General features: G+C 45.3%; 1 protein-coding gene across 1 annotated transcript in view; it reads left to right on the plus strand.

Annotated features, from left to right (window-relative positions):
- Positions 1-25276, plus strand: part of LOC139751828 (uncharacterized) — a 1080599-nt gene that overhangs the window by 266409 nt on the left and 788914 nt on the right. Inside the window, 2 exon segments of the mRNA XM_071667449.1 lie at positions 4084-4282; positions 17766-17783. Of these exon segments, the coding sequence (XP_071523550.1) occupies positions 4084-4282; positions 17766-17783 (217 nt within the window).

Raw genomic sequence — 25276 nt, forward strand, 5'->3', positions numbered from 1 at the left:
GCGTTTGGCCCAGACGCTACCTCGCTGAACGTGGGAAATGGGGGAACAGTTAGCCTCGCTGCCCACTTTAACATGGTAGCGTCAGGAACAGACGAATATAGGACTAGTTTGCTGACCGGATCTCCGTAGATGATTCCATTGGTTTACCCTGACCGCTTCCTATGCCTTGATTCAGCCCACTGACAGCACGTCGTCCCCCATATACCACATGGATCTAATTCATTCTGTCTATATATTCCAGTCGTCCTCTTGATTTCGTGTTGATCACGTGGTCATAGAATACTTGAATTCGAGAAAAGAAGTACAAAGGAGTAACTTAGACACGAGGTATGATCTAACCTAATTGTCTGTTTCATTTGCAGTGATTGAGTTTAAGTATATAAACAATACTTGATATTAACTCATGTGGTTGTGTATGTGAAATATATCGTAGGTGATATTACGTTTTGGACCGACTAGGACCTTGAAACTAAGGTCAAAGAACGTAGACTTAGTGTTCGTTCTGAGCTAAAATCTTTTGCGACGCAATTACGTTCTTGTAAAAAAAAATGTTAATCGAACGAACATTAGAGAAAGGGCCGGTTGGAGCCGTAGCGTTAGTCGTAGTTAACATGAATTAGACGCAGTCAGTACCAGTAAGGTCGTGATCAGTCGTGATTGGCTTTGACCTGACATGTTCCAGGTTCCCTGGAGGTCATCGCGTTCCCCGGGTCAGGCGACGCCTGTACCATGTTCCTCGTCTGCACTTCGCTTGTCTCGTTCCTGTATTCCCCTGAGGCTCTGGTCAATACTGTAGCGCTTCCATCATCGTGTTTCACTTTCCTGATGGTGAACCGCGTATCATCAGAATCACGTGCAGTTTGATTTGTTTATTTGTGTGTAATTTACACAGGTTTCACAATTTTTTGCATAAGGAGGTAGCGCGAGGGACTAATGAAGACCAGCTTCATCATAGCTATAGCTACTATTCGTCATGCATAAGAAACCAGAGCCCTTCCATCTACAGCTAGACACTCCCCACTGACCTTTCTGTGGTTTCCACTTGACCACTTCATGGGTCCTCCTAGTTCAGCGCATTGATAGCATGTCGACCGACCCCTATATACCACATCGTTTCAGTTCGCTGTACCACGCCGCTCATCCTCCTGTATGTCACATCTTTCCATCTCGTTCTCGGTCTCTCCTTTTTGATCCTTCCACTACTGACACACTGTCTCTTAGTCAACCTCTCCTCACTCATCCTCTCCATGCACTTCTGACACATTATCTCTTTAGTCAGCCTCTCCTCACTCATCCTCTCCATACACCTCCGACACATTATCTCTTAGTTAACATCTCCTCACTCATCCTCTCCATACACCTCCGACACATTATCTCTTAGTCAACCTCTCCTCATTCATCCTCTCCATATTGTTGTGCAGCCATGGTTAATGGTAGGCAGCGGATTACAAGCTAGGCCATATTTTCCTTCCAGTGTGAAGACAAGTGTTCAACGCCACAGAGGAAATTCTGACGGTGGCATTTTATCCTTGGGTTGGTGTTAACATTTGTGATGTTGGAGCAGGAAGTGTGATCATCTCTGACGTTTCGTGTGAGGATGGTTTCTAGAAAGTGGGAAGAAGAGAGTGGATACGTGTGGAAAATGGTTGTTATTTGTGTGCGTAATGGTGTCGAAAGTAGATGAATGCAGTGCATGGAGATGGAAAGAGTAGTAAGACTGTATTTGAGAACATGATAAAATGTGTATCAATGACGTCCACAGAAGACAAAAGAGTAGTGGAAGACAGAGTATGAAGACAATAGTAACAGAAATGCAAGCCTTGGGGTAGGGGAATCCTGTATGGATGTGTGTGTGTGTGTGTGTGTGTGTGTGTGTGTGTGTGTGTGTGTGTATTGAGGCAAGGATAGGGCCTGTCAGTTACCTTGGATAGCCAGGGATAAGTTGAGGATAATGCATTAGGGACCGTTGGATCAGCGCCATGGTGACGATAGACAGCTGTAGACCGACGCTGGCTTTCGGAAACTTGAAAAGCACTTGCGTTGTGGTGCCCCAGTACGGCTTGACCCCAGCAGGAAGCTGGAATAGGCGTCTGTCACTCATGACGCCATCATCACTACGAGCGTCACTCATGACGCCATCATCACTACGAACGTCACTCATGACGCCATCATCACTACGAGCGTCACTCACGACGCCATCATCACTACGAGCGTCACTCATGACGCCATCATCACTACGAGCGTCACTCACGACGCCATCATCACTACGAGCGTCACTCATGACGCCATCATCACTACGAGCGTCACTCATGACGCCATCATCACTACGAGCGTCACTCATGACGCCATCATCACTACGAGCGTCACTCATGACGCCATCATCACTACGAGCGTCACTCATGACGCCATCATCGCTACCAGCGTCGCCTTTACCGTTGTTAACGTAGCCTTCACCATCACTTATCATCTTCACTACACTAGACATGTGCACGGTGTTTGGCCCGGCGCGTCTGTCAGTCTTTTCTCCCGTCGTAAACGATAACCGATGATAAATAATGAATAAATAATGTGAATCGTGAATCATGGCAGACATCGCCAGGTTGAACCGTCCTTCCAGAGAGAGAGAGAGAGAGAGAGAGAGAGAGAGAGAGAGGAGGGGGTTGACTTGAACGTAAAGGTCGGCGGGCGGTACTGTGGCTTAATGTTAGGTTTTGAAAGTCAGGGGTCAAGATGATGATGCCCTCGGGGAGGAGGAGGGGGATGGGGGCATAAGCCGTTTAAACTTTTATCAGACTATGTTGACCGTAAGTTTACCCTCCGGGGAGGGTGGAGGGGGAAGTATGTGGTATGAGTGGATGAGGTAGTCCCAGGAGATGGGACGGTGGATGTGTTCTCCTCATGGTAAGTCACAGTAGTCATGATACGGGTCTAAAATGTTGTTAGCCGAGTGTTTGTTGGGAGGAGGGACTCCTCCTCCTGCTGCGTAACGGAGTGCAGAATATGTCTGCGACTCCGCTGTACACGGGGGAACACGCACTCCGTCTTAGACCCCCTGGACCTCCGTGTGTGTGTGTGTTTTAATGTGTAGACCCCCTGGACCTCCGCGTGTGTGTGTGTGTGTGTGTGTGTGTTTTAATGTGTATACCCCCTGGACCTCCGTGTGTGTGTGTGTGTGTCTGTTTTAATGTGTATATATGTCGTCTACGAGAATGTGGATGATAATGTCGGTTGGTTCAGATGTGATCGAAACATTATCCTCTGCCACCCTCACCCCGGAGCCCCGGCTCGGCAAGCTATCCTGCAGGAAAACGGTCAGAGAGGCATAAGGGCAGAAGGAGGTCAGGCATTTTTATGTTTTTTCTACGTCGGAGGCAGTCAAGTACCAAGGTGGGTCGGTGTTTATACACTCGCCCTTCGCTCGGCAACCAGTTACTGGCCTTTGGGCTGTATGTGTGTGTGTGTGTGTGTGTGTGTGTGTGTGTGTGCCTGTAGACGACTACTCGTCTTTTTATATCCGGGAAATCTCTTTGTGTCTCCTCACTTTTATCTGTCTTTAATCAGAGACTTTTATTTTCTGTTGATAGATGTTGATTTTGCCAAGGCCAACGACGGGGATGGCGGGGGTGGTTGGGGTTGACAGTCCTTTTTTTTTTTATTTTTTTTGCCATTAATCCAACAGACCCGAGGGTATATATAATTTTCCATGGGTTTAAAAGGCTTTTTTTTTTTTTTTTTTCCTGTCGAAGGATATACCTGGATATAGGTTATTAATAAGGCTAGAAAAAGATTGATATAAAAGTAGTTATTTTTTTTCTTTCCGAAAGATTGCAACTGATATTGATTCATAATTGAGAGTTGTATATGTAGTGAGATATTGCAACCCATATTTAGCGAACTACTGAAACGTGTGTTGTGTGAGGGGGGAAAATGTTGAAATTTTTTTAAACGTACGAGAGAAACATTGCTATTTAGAGAAATGATTGGACACTAATTTCGTGGCGAGATACTGAAACACACAAAAACTTTATATAAAAGAAGTTTGGGCTGGGAAGCCCCTGGGTAACACACCGTCTTTATTTCCAGGTCTCGTTTTCCTTCAGTATCGCGGGGAGACTAAGCGAGCTCTCCTACCCAATGAGATCACCTCCCTGGACACGGTGAAGGCCCTCTTCGTGCGCTCCTTCCCCAACCAGCTGACTATGCAGTACCTCGACCTCCCCTCCGTCAAGATATACATCCACGACTCCAACAAGGACATGTTCTACGACCTCGAGGACTTAGGGTAAGTGGTCGTCTGTGTGGTTTTGAATAACTTTTTACCTTCAGTAAGAGAGAGAGAACATTTTTTTGATGTTTTTATGTAAAAAAAAAAAAAGAATTATTGTATATTTTTGACAATATTCCAAAGCCAATGTGATTCATGGGCAAGACGATGAATTTTTGGGTGTGAAGGAGAATATATTTTTTTATTTTTGAGGGTTTATTTGTTTTTCTCTGAACTATGTGACACAGATGGTAACTAAATGGCTATGTTATTTTTGTAAGCCTTAGATACTTTTTTGCAGATCTATGTTAAAGGCATTAACTTGGTCTAGCGATTTGATGGTACGTATGAACATTTTTTTTTTTTTACAGTGTTCTTCACTATTTTTGTACCGGTCGTCTTTTACTATTTTTTTTTCTCATACATTTTTTTTTTTTTGTTTGGCATTTGCATTTTTGTGCTGCACCGGCTCGAATCTAATTTTTTTCTTTTCAATTCTTTTTGACGCGAAGAAAGTGGGTTGACTCACAGCAAAAAGAGATTTCTTATGCCTTCACAAAAAGGCAGATATTAACGGATCAATATTACGTGTGTATAATTTGCATGCAATTTTTTTTTGGGTACACAACGGCAATGAAAGTGATATGCCATTTTAGTGTTGTTTCCCCTCCTCCCTTCCCTCCCTGGCCATTATTTTCCCATTTTCTCTGCTGTGCCCAACACAGAAAATGTACACGTGTGCCTCCTGTACCAGGGATGACTGTGGGAAATGCTCGGAGGAGATTAGGCCGGGAACTTTTTCCCATTTTCATAAATTTATCTTGCGTTAAATTGCTACTGTAACTCACAGCACTTTTTTAATAATGCTAATTAGCATCACCTTACCGATGCCACGCTGGAATTAGCCCTTTTTGGAAGCACGCGAACACAATGAACAGACAATCATGTTCATGTATTTTTGGGTCGTGTGATTAATGTACTAAGGTGGGCAGTTGGCATATCTCGAGCCAGATACTCAAAGTAGATATTGGTGGGGGGATAAAAAGAACAGCTTTTTTATACTCTCGTAGTCTTGATGACTGAATTCTGATTGTAGATTTTGTCGCTGTGACTGTGGGTTAACAAGTTGTTGAGATTGAGCTGTTTAAGAATTGTAGAGGACATTTTGGGGCATAGAGGGATTAAGATGTTGCTGTTTAAGATTTGTAGAGGACATTTTGGGGCATAAGACTTGTAGAGGACATTTTGGGGCATAAGACTTGTAGAGGACATTTTGGGGCATAAGACTTGTAGAGGACATTTTGGGCATTAGACTTGTAGAGGACATTTTGGGCATTAGACTTGTAGAGGACATTTTGGGGCATAAGACTTGTAGAGGACATTTTGGGGCATAAGACTTGTAGAGGACATTTTGGGGCATAAGACTTGTAGAGGACATTTTGGGCATTAGACTTGTAGAGGACATTTTGGGCATTAGACTTGTAGAGGACATTTTGGGCATTAGACTTGTAGAGGACATTTTGGGGCACAAGGAGATTAACTTGTTGCTCAGTAAGACTTGTAGAGGACATTTTGGGGCATAAGAGAATGAACTTGTTGCTCAGTAAGACTTGTAGAGGACATTTAGGGGCATAAAGGGGGAGAAAGATAACGGAAAATTTAAGTGACTGAAGAGTGTAGATACACCAGTGTGGTGGCACAGGCTCTCCATACAGTAGCTGTGTCTGGTGGGTGTGTGTGGTGAGCTAGGAACCTCAGAAGCGGGGGCGTCACTGTGGTAGAAGGCATTTATTCTGGGAGGCCAGAGCGTGACCCGTACCTAGGGGGGCGGCGCCTGTATCCGGGTGCTGCAGCTGGGCATGTTAAACGGGGCCATCACCACTGAATTTATATTTAATGTATATATATATATATATATATATATATATATATATATATATATATATATATATATATTTTATTTTTAGTCAGTTGATTGTATTCAAGCCGAGAGAGAGAGAGAGAGAGAGAGAGAGAGAGAGAGAGAGAGAGAGAGAGAGAGAGAGAGAGAGAGAGACCGTAATACATCACCAAGAGGTCGACATTGCTCTTAACACATCCTTTCCTGCAGACTCCACACGTAGATAACGCCCCTTCGTGTCCCCTCTACACCATTTTAACGAGAAAATAACGCCCCCCTAGTGTTCCATATACGCCGTTTTGGTAAAATATACGCCTTTAGTGTCCCCTGTGCACTATTTTAGTGAAAAATAACGCCCCTTGTGTTCAGTGTACACTGTTTTATATGAAAAATAACGCCTCTAGTGCTTTATATACACTATTTGATGAAAAAATAACGCCTTTGGTGTCCCCTGTACACCATTTTGATGAGAAAATAACGCCCCCTAGTGTTCAGGGTACACTTTTGATGAAAAAATAACGCTCCTACTGTTCCATGTACATCATTTTGATGAGGAAATAACGCCTTTAGTGTTCCCTGTACACCATTTTGTCAAAAGAAAAGGCCAAACTAAATTTCTAACAATCTGACTTAAATGTCTTGACCATTCATCAGTGGTACAGATGAGTGTGTAAGTTTAAAAAGAAAAAAAGTAAAAAACGCCAGAACTACGTAAAGCGTCTGGCTAAGATTTCTAATAACGCTCGACATTTAAACGCCTTGTTCAGAGGGTGGAGGCCCTCGGCGTCCAATTGATGTAAGGCGAGAGAGAGAGAGAGAGAGAGAGAGAGAGAGAGAGAGAGAGAGAGAGAGAGATCTAAGAAAACCCAGAGAGAGAGAGAGAGAGAGAGAGAGAGAGAGAGAGAGAGCATTGACGCTGCTCTGTTGTTCTGTTATCCTATTCTGTGTTCACTTTTGTTCCGATTTCACAACAAATGAATAAGAAAAAAGAAAGAATTCCTCCATTTTTTTTTTAAAACTTGTGCGTCGGAATTGTTAGCGTGATTTCCGTGCGTCAGCAAAAGTCATCGCCAGTGACCACCTCCTCCTCCTCCTCCTCCTGCTGCTGCCTGTAGTGTACGCCTCGCTCAACAACGTCAAGTGAGCGTATTTACGCCCCGCTCAGTAACGCGAGCGTATGTATGTACGGCCGAGTTGAACGGTTTATTTTGATCTCGCGTGGCCTCTCGAGAGCCGTGGAGGAGGAGGTGGGGTCATTAAAGAAGGTCAAGTACCCTTTATGACCTCCTGGGGCATAAGCTTGGATCACCCGGTTCTCTTTCATGTGTTGAAAGTGATCCCCGGACCGTGTACGCTTTTAATTTGAAATATGGATGAGTGACCCCCCATAAAAAATTGAGATCGTCAGCATATAGAAAACGAGGAATAATGCAGAAACTCAAAAGGGTATAAAAGAAATATATGGAAAGAAATGGAATTATACGAAGATGAGATCAAAATGTTAAAGTAGAATAGGTATAACATTATATTTGGGTTATATTTTTATATGTGATCATATATTTGGGTTATATTCTTATATATTATCATATATTTGGGTTATATCCGTATATATGATCATATATTTGGGTTATATCCATATATATGATCGTATATTTGGATTATATTCTTATAATCATGTATATGGGCTATATTCTTTTATATGATCATATATTTGGGCTGTATTCTCATGTATGATCATATATTTTGGTCATTTTCTTATATATGATCATATATTTGGGTTATATCCTTATATATGATCATATATTTGGGTATTCTTACATATGATCGTATATTTGGGTTATTTTCTTATATATGATCATATATTTGGGTTATATTCTTATATATGATCATATATTTGGGTTATATCCTTATATATGATCATATATTTGGGTATTCTTACATATGATCGTATATTTGGGTTATTTTCTTATATATGATCATATATTTGGGTTATATTCTTACATATGATCGTATGTTTGGGTTTATTTTCTTTTATATGATCATATATTTGTCTTATATTCTCATATATGAGTAACTTGAGTGTAATCAGGATAAGATGAATTATTTAAATCATTTACGAAAAGGATTATAAGACTTGCATATGACTATCATTTGCACAATAGGTGCAGTAAATGGTGTCATGGTAATGAAAATGAATGTAAATGAGATAGATATTTATAAGAAGCCCGTAAATGAGAGGGGTTGTAGTAATGATAAAAAAAGGCGATAGATTAACTATTAATTTGCAAGAAATTATCTATTGACAGCAATTATTATATAAGACTTAGAGGTTGGATTTGAGCTCTGGAACTTATGAGTAAGCTTAAGAAAAAGAAAATTGCGATCGCTGTGACTTTTTTTTATGTTTTTTACATTTAAAGCTCTTCCTTGAGCTCTGGAGAAACTGTGGCTTGAAGCTTAGAGCTCTTGCTTAAGCTCTAGACCTCTTTCTTGAGGTCTCGAGATCTGACTTAGGTTATATAGAGCTCTTACGTAAACTCATGTAAACACTTGCTTAAGCTGTAGAGCTTTTGTTTACCCTCAGCAGCACTGGCGTACTCTGTAGAGCCTTTGTATATGGTGTGGAGACCGTGTTTAAGCCATAGAGCTCTCGGTTTAGGTGTGGTGACCTTGTTTAAACCATAGAGCTTTCGGTTTAGGTGTGATGACCTTGTTTAAACCATAGAGCTCTCGGTTTAGGTGTGGAGACCTTGTTTAAACCATAGAGCTCTCGGTTTAGGTGTTGAGACCTTGCTTAAGCCATAGAGCTCCCAGTTCAGGTGTGGTGACCGTGTTTAAATCATAGAGCTCTCGGTTTAGGTGTAGAGACCTTGTTTGAACCATAGAGCTATCGGTTTAGGTGTGATGACCTTGTTTAAACCATAAAGCTCTCGGTTTAGGTGCGAATACCTTGTTTAAGCCAAAGAGCTCTTGTCAGTTGAGCTGTGGGGCTCTTGCGTAAAACCCTCAAGGCTCTTTAATTAAGGCGTAGAAGCGTCCTTGTTTAAGCTCTTAGATCTTGTAACATAGAGGCCTAGAGTTATGTCCTACAAACCTAGAGCTGTTACCTCAGCTCTAGGAAGTGTACCTTTTGAGTTCTAGAGCTCTTTTTGTGCGACGTAAGGAGCTCGTAGAGTGACAGCAATTCCCTGTTGCATGTGACTGTTCTTACACGCGGGCCGTGCGTTGACGAGCCTGACCCCCCACGCTTACCCTCCAGACGATGGGTAACCTGCCCATCTGGGGTTGCCTTGCTCCTCCCTTTCCCCTGTGGCTGGGTAGTTGCCTTAATGTAAGGGCGCGTATCGAGGTCACAAGAGGAATGGGGAAGGGGGAGTTATAAGACTTTTTGAGCATTATATAGCGGCATGGCCCTTGAACACGAGGGTGGTACGGCCCTTGAACACGAGGGTGGTACGGCCCTTGAACACGACGGCGGTACGGCCCTTGAACACGACGGTGGTATGGCCCTTGAGCACGAGGGTGGTATGGCCCTTGAACACGACGGTGGTATGGCCCTTGAACACGAGGGTGGTACGGCCCTTGAGCACGACGGTGGTATGGCCCTTGAATACGACGGTGGTACGGCCTTTGAACACGACGGTGGTACGGCCCTTGAGCAGGACGGTGGTAAAGGGCCCCTTTAACACGACGGCGGCAGGCCCTTGACACGAAAGGTGGTACGGCCTTGAACACGACGGCGGTACGGCCCTTGAACACGACGGTGGTAGGCCCCTTTAACACGACGGTGGTAGGCCCTTGAGCACGACGGTACGCCCTTGAACACGACGGTGGTATGGCCCTTGAACACGACGGTGGTACGGCCCTTGAACACGACGGTGGTACGGCCCTTGAACACGACGGTGGTACGGCCCTTGAACACGACGGTGGTATGGCCCTTGAGCACGACGGTGGTACGGCCCTTGAACACGACGGTGGTACGGCCCCTTGAACACGACGGTGGTATGGCCCTTGAACACGACGGTGGTACGGCCCTTGAACACGAGGGTGGTACGGCCCCTTGAACACGACGGTGGTATGGCCCTTGAACACGACGGTGGTATGGCCCTTGAACACGACGGTGGTATGGCCCTTGAACACGACGGTGGTATGGCCCTTGAACACGACGGTGGTACGGCCCCTTGAACACGACGGTGGTATGGCCCTTGAACACGACGGTGGTATGGCCCTTGAACACGACGGTGGTACGGCCCCTTGAACACGACGGTGGTACGGCCCCTTGAACACGACGGTGGTATGGCCCTTGAACACGACGGCGGTACGGCCCTTGAACACGAGGGTGGTACGGCCCTTGAACACGACGGTGGTATGGCCCTTGAACACGACGGTGGTATGGCCCTTGAACACGACGGTGGTATGGCCCTTGAACACGACGGTGGTATGGCCCTTGAACACGACGGTGGTATGGCCCTTGAACACGACGGTGGTATGGCCCTTGAACACGACGGTGGTATGGCCCTTGAACACGACGGTGGTATGGCCCTTGAACACGACGGTGGTATGGCCCTTGAACACGACGGTGGTACGGCCCCTTGAACACGACGGTGGTATGGCCCTTGAACACGACGGTGGTACGGCCCCTTGAACACGACGGTGGTACGGCCCCTTGAACACGACGGTGGTATGGCCCTTGAACACGACGGTGGTACGGCCCCTTGAACACGACGGTGGTATGGCCCTTGAACACGACGGCGGTACGGCCCTTGAACACGACGGTGGTACGGCCTTGAACACGACGGTGGTACGGCCCCTTGAACACGACGGTGGTACGGCCCCTTGAACACGACGGTGGTATGGCCCTTGAGCACGACGGTGGTACGGCCCCTTGAACACGACGGTGGTATGGCCCTTGAACACGACGGTGGTATGGCCCTTGAACACGACGGTGGTATGGCCCTTGAACACGACGGTGGTACGGCCCTTGAACACGACGGTGGTATGGCCCTTGAACACGACGGTGGTACGGCCCCTTGAACACGACGGTGGTACGGCCCCTTGAACACGACGGTGGTACGGCCCTTGAACACGACGGTGGTATGGCCCTTGAACACGACGGTGGTATGGCCCTTGAACACGACGGTGGTACGGCCCCTTGAACACGACGGTGGTATGGCCCTTGAACACGACGGCGGTACGGCCCTTGAACACGAGGGTGGTACGGCCCTTGAACACGAGGGTGGTACGGCCCTTGAACACGAGGGTGGTACGGCCCTTGAACACGACGGTGGTATGGCCCTTGAACACGACGGTGGTATGGCCCTTGAACACGACGGTGGTACGGCCCCTTGAACACGACGGTGGTACGGCCCTTGAACACGACGGTGGTACGGCCCTTGAACACGACGGTGGTACGGCCCCTTGAACACGACGGTGGTACGGCCCCTTGAACACGACGGTGGTATGGCCCTTGAGCACGACGGTGGTACGGCCCTTGAACACGACGGTGGTACGGCCCTTGAACACGACGGCGGTACGGCCCTTGAACACGACGGTGGTACGGCCCTTGAACACGACGGCGGTACGGCCCTTGAACACGACGGTGGTACGGCCCTTGAACACGACGGCGGTACGGCCCTTGAACACGACGGTGGTATGGCCCTTGAACACGACGGCGGTACGGCCCCTTGAACACGACGGTGGTACGGCCCTTGAACACGACGGCGGTACGGCCCTTGAACACGACGGTGGTATGGCCCTTGAACACGACGGCGGTACGGCCCTTGAACACGACGGTGGTACGGCCCTTGAACACGACGGCGGTACGGCCCCTTGAACACGACGGTGGTATGGCCCTTGAGCACGACGGTGGTACGGCCCCTTGAACACGACGGTGGTATGGCCCTTGAACACGACGGCGGTACGGCCCTTGAACACGACGGTGGTACGGCCCTTGAACACGACGGTGGTATGGCCCTTGAGCACGACGGTACGGCCCTTGAACACGACGGTGGTATGGCCCTTGAACACGACGGTGGTACGGCCCTTGAACACGACGGTGGTACGGCCCTTGAACACGACGGTGGTACGGCCCTTGAACACGAGGGTGGTACGGCCCTTGAACACGAGGGTGGTACGGCCCTTGAACACGACGGTGGTATGGCCCTTGAACACGACGGTGGTATGGCCCTTGAACACGACGGTGGTATGGCCCTTGAGCACGACGGTGGTACGGCCCCTTGAACACGACGGTGGTACGGCCCTTGAACACGACGGTGGTACGGCCCTTGAACACGACGGTGGTACGGCCCTTGAACACGACGGTGGTACGGCCCCTTGAACACGACGGTGGTACGGCCCCTTGAACACGACGGTGGTACGGCCCCTTGAACACGACGGTGGTACGGCCCTTGAACACGACGGTGGTACGGCCCCTTGAACACGACGGTGGTACGGCCCTTGAACACGACGGTGGTACGGCCCCTTGAACACGACGGTGGTATGGCCCTTGAACACGACGGTGGTACGGCCCCTTGAACACGACGGTGGTATGGCCCTTGAACACGACGGTGGTACGGCCCTTGAACACGACGGTGGTACGGCCCTTGAACACGACGGTGGTATGGCCCTTGAGCACGACGGTACGGCCCTTGAACACGACGGTGGTATGGCCCTTGAACACGACGGTGGTATGGCCCTTGAACACGACGGTGGTATGGCCCTTGAACACGACGGTGGTACGGCCCCTTGAACACGACGGTGGTATGGCCCTTGAACACGACGGTGGTACGGCCCTTGAACACGACGGTGGTATGGCCCTTGAACACGACGGTGGTATGGCCCTTGAACACGACGGTGGTATGGCCCTTGAACACGACGGTGGTATGGCCCTTGAACACGACGGTGGTATGGCCCTTGAACACGACGGTGGTACGGCCCCTTGAACACGACGGTGGTACGGCCCCTTGAACACGACGGTGGTACGGCCCCTTGAACACGACGGTGGTACGGCCCTTGAACACGACGGTGGTATGGCCCTTGAACACGACGGTGGTATGGCCCTTGAACACGACGGTGGTACGGCCCCTTGAACACGACGGTGGTACGGCCCCTTGAACACGACGGTGGTACGGCCCTTGAACACGACGGTGGTATGGCCCTTGAACACGACTGCTGTTCGATAGCATGACTTGACCTTTGACCTGACCTTTTGAGTCGGTATCTACGTATCTAATCCCATCTGTCCCCCACCCAACCCCCCAAAACCCTCTCGTACTGTAGCGCTTTATATGCCCCCCCCCCCCCCCCCCCACCCCGAGCGAAAAGATAAGAGAGAGAGAGAGAGAGAGAGACTGGCGATCAGTCCACTCGCGTTAATCCCTCGATTAATATTCACTTTGCTCGTCGTTTTTACTCGTCCTCAAAAGATCGCTGGCCGGTATTTCTTTTTTTCTTCTTTCGATCTTCAGATTTCAATATTCATGGGTGCCAGCGGTACGACCCTTCTTCCTTAACCCTTTGAGCAGAGCGGTACGACCCTTCTTCCTTAACCCTTTGAGCAGAGCGGTACGACCCTTCTTCCTTAACCCTTTGAGCAGAGCGGTACGACCCTTCTTCCTTAACCCTTTGAGCAGAGCGGTACGACCCTTCTTCCTTAACCCTTTGAGCAGAGCGGTACGACCCTTCTTCCTTAAACCTTTGAGCAGAGCGGTACGACCCTTCTTCCTTAACCCTTTGAGCAGAGCGGTACGACCCTTCTTCCTTAAACCTTTGAGCAGAGCGGTACGACCCTTCTTCCTTAACCCTTTGAGCAGAGCGGTACGACCCTTCTTCCATAAACCTTTGAGCAGAGCGGTACGACCCTTCGGTACGTGGGGAAACGACTGTTGAGGACGGACAGTCACGCCCCTTGGGTAAGGGTGGCCTGTTTTTTCTTTCCCTTGGACCCTTAAGGGTCGGGGGTCAAATGACAGGCCTTTGTACCCAGGAATGGTACCGCTGTGTTTAAAGGGTCGTACCATCGTAATTAAGGGGTTAGTTCTTCCCGTGTATATATATATATATATATATATATATATATATATATATATATATATATATATATATATATATATATTCATTTATTGATTTTACTTTGACGCTGTCTCCTGCGTTAGCGAGGTAGCACAAGGAAACAGACGAAAGAATGGCCTAACCTACCCTCATACACATGCATATACATAAACGCCCCACATACCCACATATACATACCTATACATTTCAACGTGTACATACATATACATACACAGACATATACATATATACACATGTACATATTCATACATGCTGCCTTCATCCATTTTCGCCGCCTCCCCGCCACACATGAAATGACACCCCCTTCCCCCCCGCATGCGAGCGAGTTAGCGCTAGGAGAAGACAACAAAGGCCACATTCGTTCACACTCAGTGCACTGAAACCATAGCTCCATTTCCACGTCCAGGCCCCACAAAACTTTCCATGGTTTACCCCAGACGCTTCACATGCCCTGGTTCAATCCATTGACAGCACGTCGACCCCGGTATACCACATCGTTCCATTTCACTCTATTCCTTGCACGCCTTTCACCCTCCTGTATGCTCAGGCCCCGATCACTCAAAATCTTTTTCACTCAATCCTTCCATCTCCAATTTGGTCTCCCTCCCACTTCTCCTCGTTCCCTCCACCTCTGGCACATATATCCTCTTTGTCAATCTTTCCTCACTCATTCTCTCCATGTGACCAAACCATTTCAACACACCCTCTTCTGCTTTCTCAACCACACTCTTCATTACCACACATCTCTTACCCTATTTTTACTTACTCGATCAAACCACCTCACACCACATATTGTCCTCAAACATCTCATTTCCAACACACCCACCCTCCCTATATATATATATATATATATATATATATATATATATATATGTACAATGTTGGAAAGGATCACAATTTTGTGCGTAATCAAGTCTATTCCTATGAGTCCACGGTACTCAGGAATCGTGTTTCATTTTCCCCGTGGACTCATAGGAATATACTGTATATATATATATATATATATATATATATATATATATATATATATATATATATATATATATATATATATATATATATATATATATATTTAAAACATACAAACCTCCAACAGCCAGGATCGAACCCTGGACCCCTGTGTAACAAGCGGGAATGCTACCGCTAGGCTATGGACCTGGCTAATAGGAAATAACTATTCGAATACTATGTACTCGAATACCCTTAGTCTCACGTTGGTGAGCAACGGGGTCTACACCATCGTGAGACGAAGGGTATTCGAGTCCATAGTATTCGAATAGTTATTCCCTATTAGCCAGGCCCATAGCCTAGCGGTAGCATTCCCGTCTGTTACGAAGGGGTCCCGGGTTCGATCCTGGCTGTTGGAGGTTTGTATGTTCTATGAAGGTGCGCGGTCCTATGCACTTTGTTCGTATATATATATATATATATATATATATATATTTTTTTTTTTTTTTTTTCCGCTGTCTCCCGCGTTTGCGAGGTAGCGCAAGGAAACATACGAAAGAAATGGCACAACCCACCCCCATTCACATGTATATACATACGTCCACACACGCAAATATACATACCTACACAGCTTTCCATGGTTTACCCCAGACGCTTCACATGCCCTGATTCAATCCACTGACAGCACGTCAACCCCGGTATACCACATCGCTCCAATTCACTCTATTCCTTGCCCTCCTTTCACCCTCCTGCATGTTCAGGCCCCGATCACACAAAATCTTTTTCACTTCATCTTTCCACCTCCAATTTGGTCTCCCTCTTCTCCTCGTTCCCTCCACCTCCGACACATATATCCTCTTGGTCAATCTTTCCTCACTCATTCTCTCCATGTGACCAAACCATTTCAAAACACCCTCCTCTGCTCTCTCAACCACGCTCTTTTTATTTCCACACATCTCTCTTACCCTTACGTTACTTACTCGATCAAACCACCTCACACCACACATTGTCCTCAAACATCTCATTTCCAGCACATCCATCCTCCTGCGCTCAACTCTATCCATAGTCCACGCCTCGCAACCATACAACATTGTTGGAACCACTATTCCCTCAAACATACCCATTTTTGCTTTCCGAGATAATGTTCTCGACTTCCACACATTCTTCAAGGCTCCCAGAATTTTCGCCCCCTCCCCCACCCTATGATCCACTTCCGCTTCCATGGTTCCATCCGCTGCTAGATCCACTCCCAGATATCTAAAACACTTCACTTCCTCCAGTTTTTCTCCATTCAAACTCACCTCCCAGTTGACTTGACCCTCAACCCTACTGTACCTAATAACCTTGCTCTTATTCACATTTACTCTTAACTTTCTCCTTTCACACACTTTACCAAACTCAGTCACCAGCTTCTGTAGTTTCTCACATGAATCAGCCACCAGCGCTGTATCATCAGCGAACAACAACTGACTCACTTCCCAAGCTCTCTCATCCCCAACAGACTTCATACTTGCCCCTCTTTCCAAAACTCTTGCATTCACCTCCCTATATATATCCCAGAGACTCAGGATTCCACTATAAACATCTGTCCCATTTCTATAATGTACACATACCAAGGTTATCACACCCTCACTGGAAGCCAGCAGATCCGGGCATTTTGTAAGGTGAGCCGCTACGGTGGTACAAGATGCCGATGAGGGGGTTTTGGGGGGGTCTGGGCAGACTTAAATTTGGGTATTTAAAGAGTTTAGGGAGGAGCCAGGTTGTAGTAGTGGTGGGTGGGTAAATATGTTTTCTATTTTTTAAGAAGTCCCCCCAATAAATTGCTTGTTAATGTGATTATTTATGTCATTAATTTTACTGAAGGTTTGAATTATAATGCCTCCAGGATAATTATTTTTCAAAGCCCCCACACCCACCCTTTACTTTAAATGAAAATATTTTTTGATATTTTGATAAATGTGTGTGCATATATATATATATATATATATATATATATATATATATATATATATATATATATATATATATATGGTGTCCCCCAAAATTTTCTCACTTTTTGACACCCTATAACTCATTGAATTTTTTTTAGGGTCAATTGGATCTGAAAAAAGAAAAAAAAAAATCAGTGAGTTATAGGGTGTCAAAAAGTGAGTACATTTTTTGGGACACCCCATATATATATATATATATATATATATATATATATATATATATATATATATATATATATATATATATAAAGCTTTTTTTCCTAGTAAGGCTGTTTGTTGTGATAAGCTTATGTCACATGTAATTTTTTTTAAATATGAAAATTTTGATTTCCATTTAGAAAAAAATATTGTATATATATGATGGCCATTGTATTTTTTTTTATGCTTTTTGCCTATTTTTTTTTGAAAAAAAAAATCTGAAATGACGATATTTCATTTTGGACTGTTATGTGTCTACGTATTTCATGACATGTCATATATATAATTTTTTTTTCATCCTTTCCCCTCTCTTTTCTCTGTTGCTCAATTTACATAATTAGACATAGTTTAATGAAGGTTTGGTTATTGATTGTTGCAACTTTTCTTTCAGCGGGACTTGCTTTATAAGGTAATTAGTCTTTAGTTATGACTGTAGAGAAGTAAAAAAAAAAAGAGAAATAAAGGATACTATAATAAAAGATAAATTTAAAGGAGTATGACGTTTTTTTTTGGGTGGGTGGGAGCTGTCACAATTCTCTAAATTAACTGTAAAGAGTTGCGACAGCTTCCCCTTAAGACGTCGTTTTCCTTTGAATCGTTTTCTATATAGTATGGAATACATAAATATATATTTTTTTTTACTTCGTTATATATATATATATATTTTTTTTTTTCTTTATATTACGCACGTGGTGGTTGTTTGTGTTGACGGTAGTTATGGATGTAGATGCTAATTTCTGTACTTGTTTTAGTCCATTAAGTGTCTCTGTTGGTGTTTGATTAGTGTGAGACGCCCTTCAATATATTATTAGGACTCCAAATCCTTTTTTTTATTATGTCTTCCCTTGGGGCCGCCCTTCCTCCATCCCCCCTACAGGACAGCAGCCAGCCATGTTTCTCTCTCTCTCTCTCTCTCTCTCTCTCTCTCTCTCTCTCTCTCTCTCTCTCTCTCTCTCTGACTGTTTCGTAGAAAATGGCATGTACCATCTAACACCAGAGCAGGTCCACATGTCTGGCTGCTGGGCTGTGGGTGGGAATATTGGCCAACCAAGACATGTCACAATTTATATCTAATCTGGAGTATGATAACATACCTCGAGTATCTATCCTGGAGTATGATAACATACCTTCTTGAGTATCCATCCTGGAGTATGATAACATACCTCGAGTATCCATTTTGGAGTATGATAACATACCTCCTTGAGTATCTATCCTGGAGTATGATTACATACCTCCTTGAGTATCTCTTCTGGAGTATGATAACATACCTCCTTGAGTATCTCTTCTGGCGTATGATAACCCCATGAGTGTATGTATGAGGACTTAGACCCCCCACCAGTATGATGACAAAACAGGTTTACTGTTTAATTAATCGTTTATGCGTTAGGTTATCCATCATAATGATCTGGTTAAGTCGTCATTTACTGGATGGGGATAAACAGTTTATATTATTCATAACTGGTTTATGACTCAACAGCAGTGTGGTTTATAGTGTGATTTGTTTTTTTTTTTGTGCGTTTTAATTTACATCCATCTTCGTTAACAGCTAATGTTCTGAAAGGACCGGGAAAAGATAACTTTTCTTCACCCCTCAAGGCAGATACTTTTTTTAACAGTTACCCATTTTTATCCAAAGTGTTTTCCAAGAAAAGTGGAAAGAACTTCGAATTAGATTGTGTAATGAATGAATCGTTGAACCATTATTTTTTTTTTTACGAAGCCTTCCGAGAAAATCGTCTATTGACTCTTTTAAGACAGACGAAGACAAATGAACGGAGAGACAACGAGCAGTTTTGAGCGGATGATCACGACTGGAAGAAACCTCGCTGGTGCTGCTTGAAGACGGTCGCTAGAGGGCCAATGAGGAGCCAGGCACTTGGCTGGTGTGAAACACTTGAGAGAACCGAGCGAGGCGACGCCACGGAGAACCGTAGTTCCCTCGGCAGCACATCACGACAGAGATCGAGGCCCTCTGCTACTCGTGCCTCTGTGGTCTTTACTGGAGGTATCCTCTTGAACACGATGGTCCGACACGTGGTGGTCTTTGGCCTGGCCCCTCAAGGTGTCGGGTCAAAGACCACCACGGGGTGGGGGGTCATCATATCCAGCAGAGACGCCGTCGTGCTCAGAGAGCTGAGTGAGAGTTGATTCATAAGACGGAATCGTATGCGATGGGCGGTAAGGCTCTGAGGACTGGCCACAGGGGCTGAATGCATCACCGTGTCCACAAGAAGCACCCTCAGGTCGTGCTGTGGTTCGGTTATGTATGGCGAGGTACGGAAACACGAGGAACAGCATCAGCAGTGATCTCCTGAGTAAGGCACGGGAGGTGAGGTGGCCGATGGAAACAGGGCTCGGTGGTACTTAAGGTGTGAGACTGTGGGAGGAAGGTATAGGCTAAGGGAGGTAAGGGTAAGATGGAGGAGGAAGGCTTGGCTGGAGTCCTGCTTGGCTGCCGGGTTCTCGTGGAGCTTCTGTAGGAGGTGGTGTGGCACATGCTTCGCGTCCATACAATACCGTTTGGAGTACCACACCGTCAGACACATCCATCTTTGCCCACCATTGACGATAACTTTCGCCTCCACACGTTCGTCAGTGCGCCCAAGATCTTGCCACCCTCACCCACTTTGTGTTTCTCATATCAGCTTCCATAGTTCCGTTCGCTGCCATGTCCACTCCCAGGTATCTGAAACATCCCACTTGTTCCTGGGTCTCTCCATTCAGACTCACTCTCCAGCTGATAGGTCATTTTCCACTACTAAACCTCATAGACTTGTGTTTATATACAGTTGTTCTCAACTTTCTCCTTTCACACGTTCTCGCCAAACTCAGACAACCAGCTTCGGCAGTTTTCCACTCGAATCTACGTCCATCATGGTGTCATTAGCAACATAACTGACCACGCAGACCCCCATTTCCCGACAGACTGCAGTAGACCTGCTTCTCTCTCCTAGACCCTTGCATTCGCCTTCCTCACCATGTTATCCATAGACAAACTGAACAGCCATGGTGACATTAGACACCCCAAGCACAGACTCTCCTTAACTTGGAACCACTCACCCTCTTTTGCTACTCGTACGCACGCCTCACTCTCTTGATAAAAAGTCTTTCACTGCTTCGGACAACGTTCCTCTCATGCCATATGTTTATAACACCTTTCGTAAATCATCTCTTATCCATATTATACGCATTTTAAAGTGTATCGATAAATGCCTCACAAGAATTCTTATTTCTCTGAGTACTTGCGGCACACAGTAATGATAGCATACATCTTCCATTCTTGAAGCAACATTACCCATTCTTGAAGCAATATTTTTCCTCTTCAATCTTAAGCCCTATGCGTGTCTTCACCCTCTTAGTCCCCATTTCCCCATTTCTTCTTATCAGATACTGTCGTCAGACTTATTTCACTGTAATTTGAGCATTCAGTTTTGAACCCCTTTGTCTTTATGCAATGGAATTATACAGGCATGCTGTCAATCATCAGGAACTTCATTATACGCCATACATGTTTTAAGAATCCTAACAGACCAATCAACAAACAAAGTCACCTCCTTTCTTGAGAAATTCACTTGCAGTCCCAACCACTCCAGCCGCCTTGCCACACTTCATCATACGGAACGCTTTCACCACCTGTTCTCTTTATACCAGACCACTTTCCGCTTTTCCACTTTCGCATACCTCCACGTCCAAAACACCTCAAATCTAGCATCCTGTCACCCTTCAAAATGCTCACTCCATCCCTTCATCTTATTTCTATCTGTTAACGCTTTTCTTCAATTGCCCCTTTCATCGATGTTTCCATTTGCTCTCTGGTTTTTCTCACATTGTTACCCTTCTTCCATAACATGCTCTCCCTGAAGTTTGCGATAGTCGCTCACCCCTTTTTTTTTCCACCCCTGCACCTTAATTCTGACCTCGTGCCGCATCCCCTCCTCTACATCATCCTGCAGTTAACGTCCCTCACACTTCTCTTTCCTCTTTCGTTCAGTAGCAACCTCATCATCCCACCACTCACCACCCTGACTGCCTCACCAGTTCACCTCCTCCCGTCTGCATGCCACGCATTTGTATGGCATTTCCGTGAATACCTCCCATTCCTCTCCTACTCACCAAGCTTCGTGTACTCTCGCTCTCTGCCATTCTAATATCCTCAGGATCCCCTTGGTGTATCCTCTCACAAGCGTCTTTTCTAAGCCCGCTCACTTTCGCATCCCTCTCACTCGCCATATCACCTTATCTCTCCCTAAGGCATCTACAGATCTTCACCCCTCGCCTCCACCATGTAATGATGGGACATTCCACCACCTGTCCCTCTAGGAACATCCACGCCTCTCAGTTAGTTACACATTCAGTAATGCCGCCTTAACATCGTTCCCAAGTCGCCCATGTATGCTTGTGTATGTTGCTCTATTGAAACCAGGTATTCCTCGTACTGACAACACATGGTACTCCATGCCTTCGAGTTATACCTTGAGCTGCAGCATTACCCACTGCGGCGCTCATATCACGCATCACTGATCCTTGGATCAGAACTCCTGACACACTCACTCGGTTCCTCCCCAAAACACTCGCCTCTCCTCCGTAGTCCTATCGTCTCTCACTCCTCGTGATCCACTCTCATTTTTACCCACATTAGTTAAGTCTCACTTCCTTACACACACACACACACACACACACACATTCCACTATATATATATATATATATATATATATATATATATATATATATATATATATATATATATATATATATATATGTGTGTGTGTGTGTGTGTGTTTGTGTGTGTATATGTGTGTGTGCGTGTTTGTGTGTATATGTGTGTGTGTGTGTGTGTGTGTGTATGTGTGTGTGTGAAGTTCGTTCTGTTTTCTCGCTGATCCACCTGGGATGAAGAAGTGAAGACAGAGCTAAGATAAGATAAGCCTTCGTGTCATCGTGGAATGGCCTAGTGTTAAGCTAGACCTTAGCGAACCCACACACCTGAGCTCGGGGAGGCCGGGGGTTAACGCTGGGCAGATGGGCGCTTTTTCTGTCTCAGATTTTGTCGGGGGATTAATTTACGACTCTCTCTCTCTCTCTCTCTCTCTCTCTCTCTCTCTCTCTCTCGTCGACCTGAAATCACAAATTACTGCATTCGCATAATTGTGATGGTTTGCGTGTCATTACAAGAGTTTCATCTATGCTTTGCTTGTTTGAACTGTATCACGCTGATGTATTTGTATTTTTTTGTTGGTTTTTTTTACTCGTTCAGTTTTTTTTGGTGTGTGTGTTTGTGTAGACATTCAGTGTTGTTAGGGAGGCATTGATTGGTCCTTTTTCAGTAGTTCGTAATTTTCTTGAGGTTGTTCATTCACAAATGAACATGGGGGGGGGGGGGTCGTCCCCCGCCCTCCCCCATTTGTTCACATTTGATCTCTACTTGTCATTCACAACGCCCCAGAACCACCCACAGCCCCAACACAATAGACTCGACCAGTCTACTACAGCAGCAAAGACACGTAGACCATTTCGCGGTTTCCCTTAGACTGTTCCATATGCCTTGTGATTCGGGCCCGTGACAGCAACGTCACTCCCCGTATACCACGTCAGTCATGATTATCCTAAGCACGCCTCTCACCCTCCCGAATGTTTAGACCCACTATACCTCAAAATCTCTCTCACACCAGTCTACCATCTCCTCCCTTCTCTCCCTTCCCCCGAAGCTCATGTTAACTCAGACACAGAAACCTTTCGAACCATATCTTTTTTGTAAAGGGGGGACCAAAGTATGGATTCCATACTCACTATGTTGTCTTGCTGGAGAGTGTGGAGAAGGAAATGGGCATGTTGTTTCCAGTGTTCTGCAGTCCATGTTCTGAGCTCTGGGGAACCTTACGTTAACCTGCCCTTCCTCCTCCTGCCGGAGACTCTTCAGGTACGCGTCAGTGTGTGTGGGTATGGGATCTGCTGCTCACCCCAACAAGGACATTATCTTCGCCTTACTTTGCGTTTGTGGATTTTTGACTCTCTGATACCCGCGTTGTGTAACCTTGTCCCCTTCACTGCTGAACTGTACTATTGTCTATGTTTTATATATATATATATATATATATATATATATATATATATATATATATATATATATATATATATATATATAATTCCCTGCGTGTCGTAGAAGGCGACTAAAAGGGGAGGGAGCGGGGGGCTGGAAATCCTCCCCTCTCGTTTTTTTTTTTTTTTTTAATCTTCCTAAAGAAGGAACAGAGGGGGGCCAGGTGAGGATATTCCACAAAGGCCCAGTCCTCTGTTCTTAACGCTACCTCGCTAACGCGGGAAATGGCGAATAGTTTGAAAGAAAAGATAGATATATATATATATATATATATATATATATATATATATATATATATATATATATATATATATATTTCATATCTCCATTCGTCTTGACCCCTATGCTGAGAGAGAGAGAGAGAGAGAGAGAGAGAGAGAGAGAGAGAGAAAGAGAGAGAGAGAGAGAGAGAGAGAGAGAGAGAGAGAGAGAGAGAGAGAGAGAAAGTCATGAGCAGCTGAATGAAAAAAGAAAAAGATAAGCGACGGAAGATAATGAAGATAAGATAATGGGAAGGGGGAGTGGGGAGACATTATGTTACAATGGGCCAGGGTGTAAGGGAGGTGGGTGGCTAATAAGGGAGTGATTAGACTGGGGGAGGAGCAAGGGAGGCCGAGATGTCTGTTTTTGGAGGGATTAATAAAGAAGTGTTTGGAGGAATGGATCGAAAAAAAATTTGTGTTTTTTGGAAGAATGAATGAGACAATATTAGTGTTTGGAGGGATTGATAGGGAGGATATGAGTGTTTGGAAGGCTGAATGGGGGAAAATATGAGTGTTTTGAGGGATGAATGGGAAAATATTAGTGTTTGGAGAGATGAATGGGAAAATATTAGTGTTTGGAGAGATGAATGGGGAAAATGAGTGTTTGGAGAGTTGAATGGGGAAAATATGAGTGTTTGGAGAGATGAATGGGGAATATACGAGTATGTGGAGAGATGAATTGGGAAAAATTAGTGTTTGGAGGGATTGATAGGAGAGTATGAACTTTTGGAGGGATAGATGGGAAAGAAATATGAGTGGAGACATGGATGGGAAAATTATGAGTTTTGGGGGAAGTGATAGGAAAAAATGAGTGTTTGGAGGGATGAATTGGAAAACATATGAGTATTTACAGGTATAAATTGGAGCAATAATGGGTTTGAAATATGGAGGGAAAGAGATTGGATATATGTAGCCATGGAGGGAGAATTGATATGTTTTTTAGAGTTAGGAGGGAAGAGAGTGGATTTTTTGAAAGTAGAGAGAGAGAGAGAGAGGAGAGTGGATTTTTGGAGGTAGGGGGAGAGGGGAGTGGATTTTTTGGAGGTACGGGGAGATGAGAGTGGATTTTTGGAGGGGGGGGAAGAGTGGATTTTTGGAGGTAAGGAGAGTGGATTTTTGAAGGAAGGGAGAGAGGAGAGTGGATTTTTGTAGGTAGAGGGAGAGGAGATTGGATTTTTAGAGGCAGGGAGAGAAGAGAGTGGATTTTTAGAGGCAGGGAGAGAGGAGAGTGGATTTTTGGAGTTAGGGAGAGAGAGGAGAGTGGATTTTTGGAGGTAATTTACTGAATTATCTTCAGTTATAATTAATTCATTAAGCCAGGTTCCTGGTCACATATATCAGGGTTATGTTGGTGTTCTTCGTACATTAATTTTAATAGCTGCTCCTTACATTAAGGCTCTCATTCATTAAGCTTAGTATGTTGAGGTATACACATTCATTCGTCAAGCTTAGCATATAGAGGTATATTCATACGTCAAGCTTAGTATGTGGAGGTATTCTCATTCATTAAGCTCGGTATGTGGAGGTGCACTCATTCATTA

This window comes from Panulirus ornatus, chromosome 12 (genome assembly GCF_036320965.1).
Source record: "Panulirus ornatus isolate Po-2019 chromosome 12, ASM3632096v1, whole genome shotgun sequence".
In the NCBI taxonomy this organism is placed as follows: Eukaryota; Metazoa; Arthropoda; class Malacostraca; order Decapoda; family Palinuridae; genus Panulirus; species Panulirus ornatus.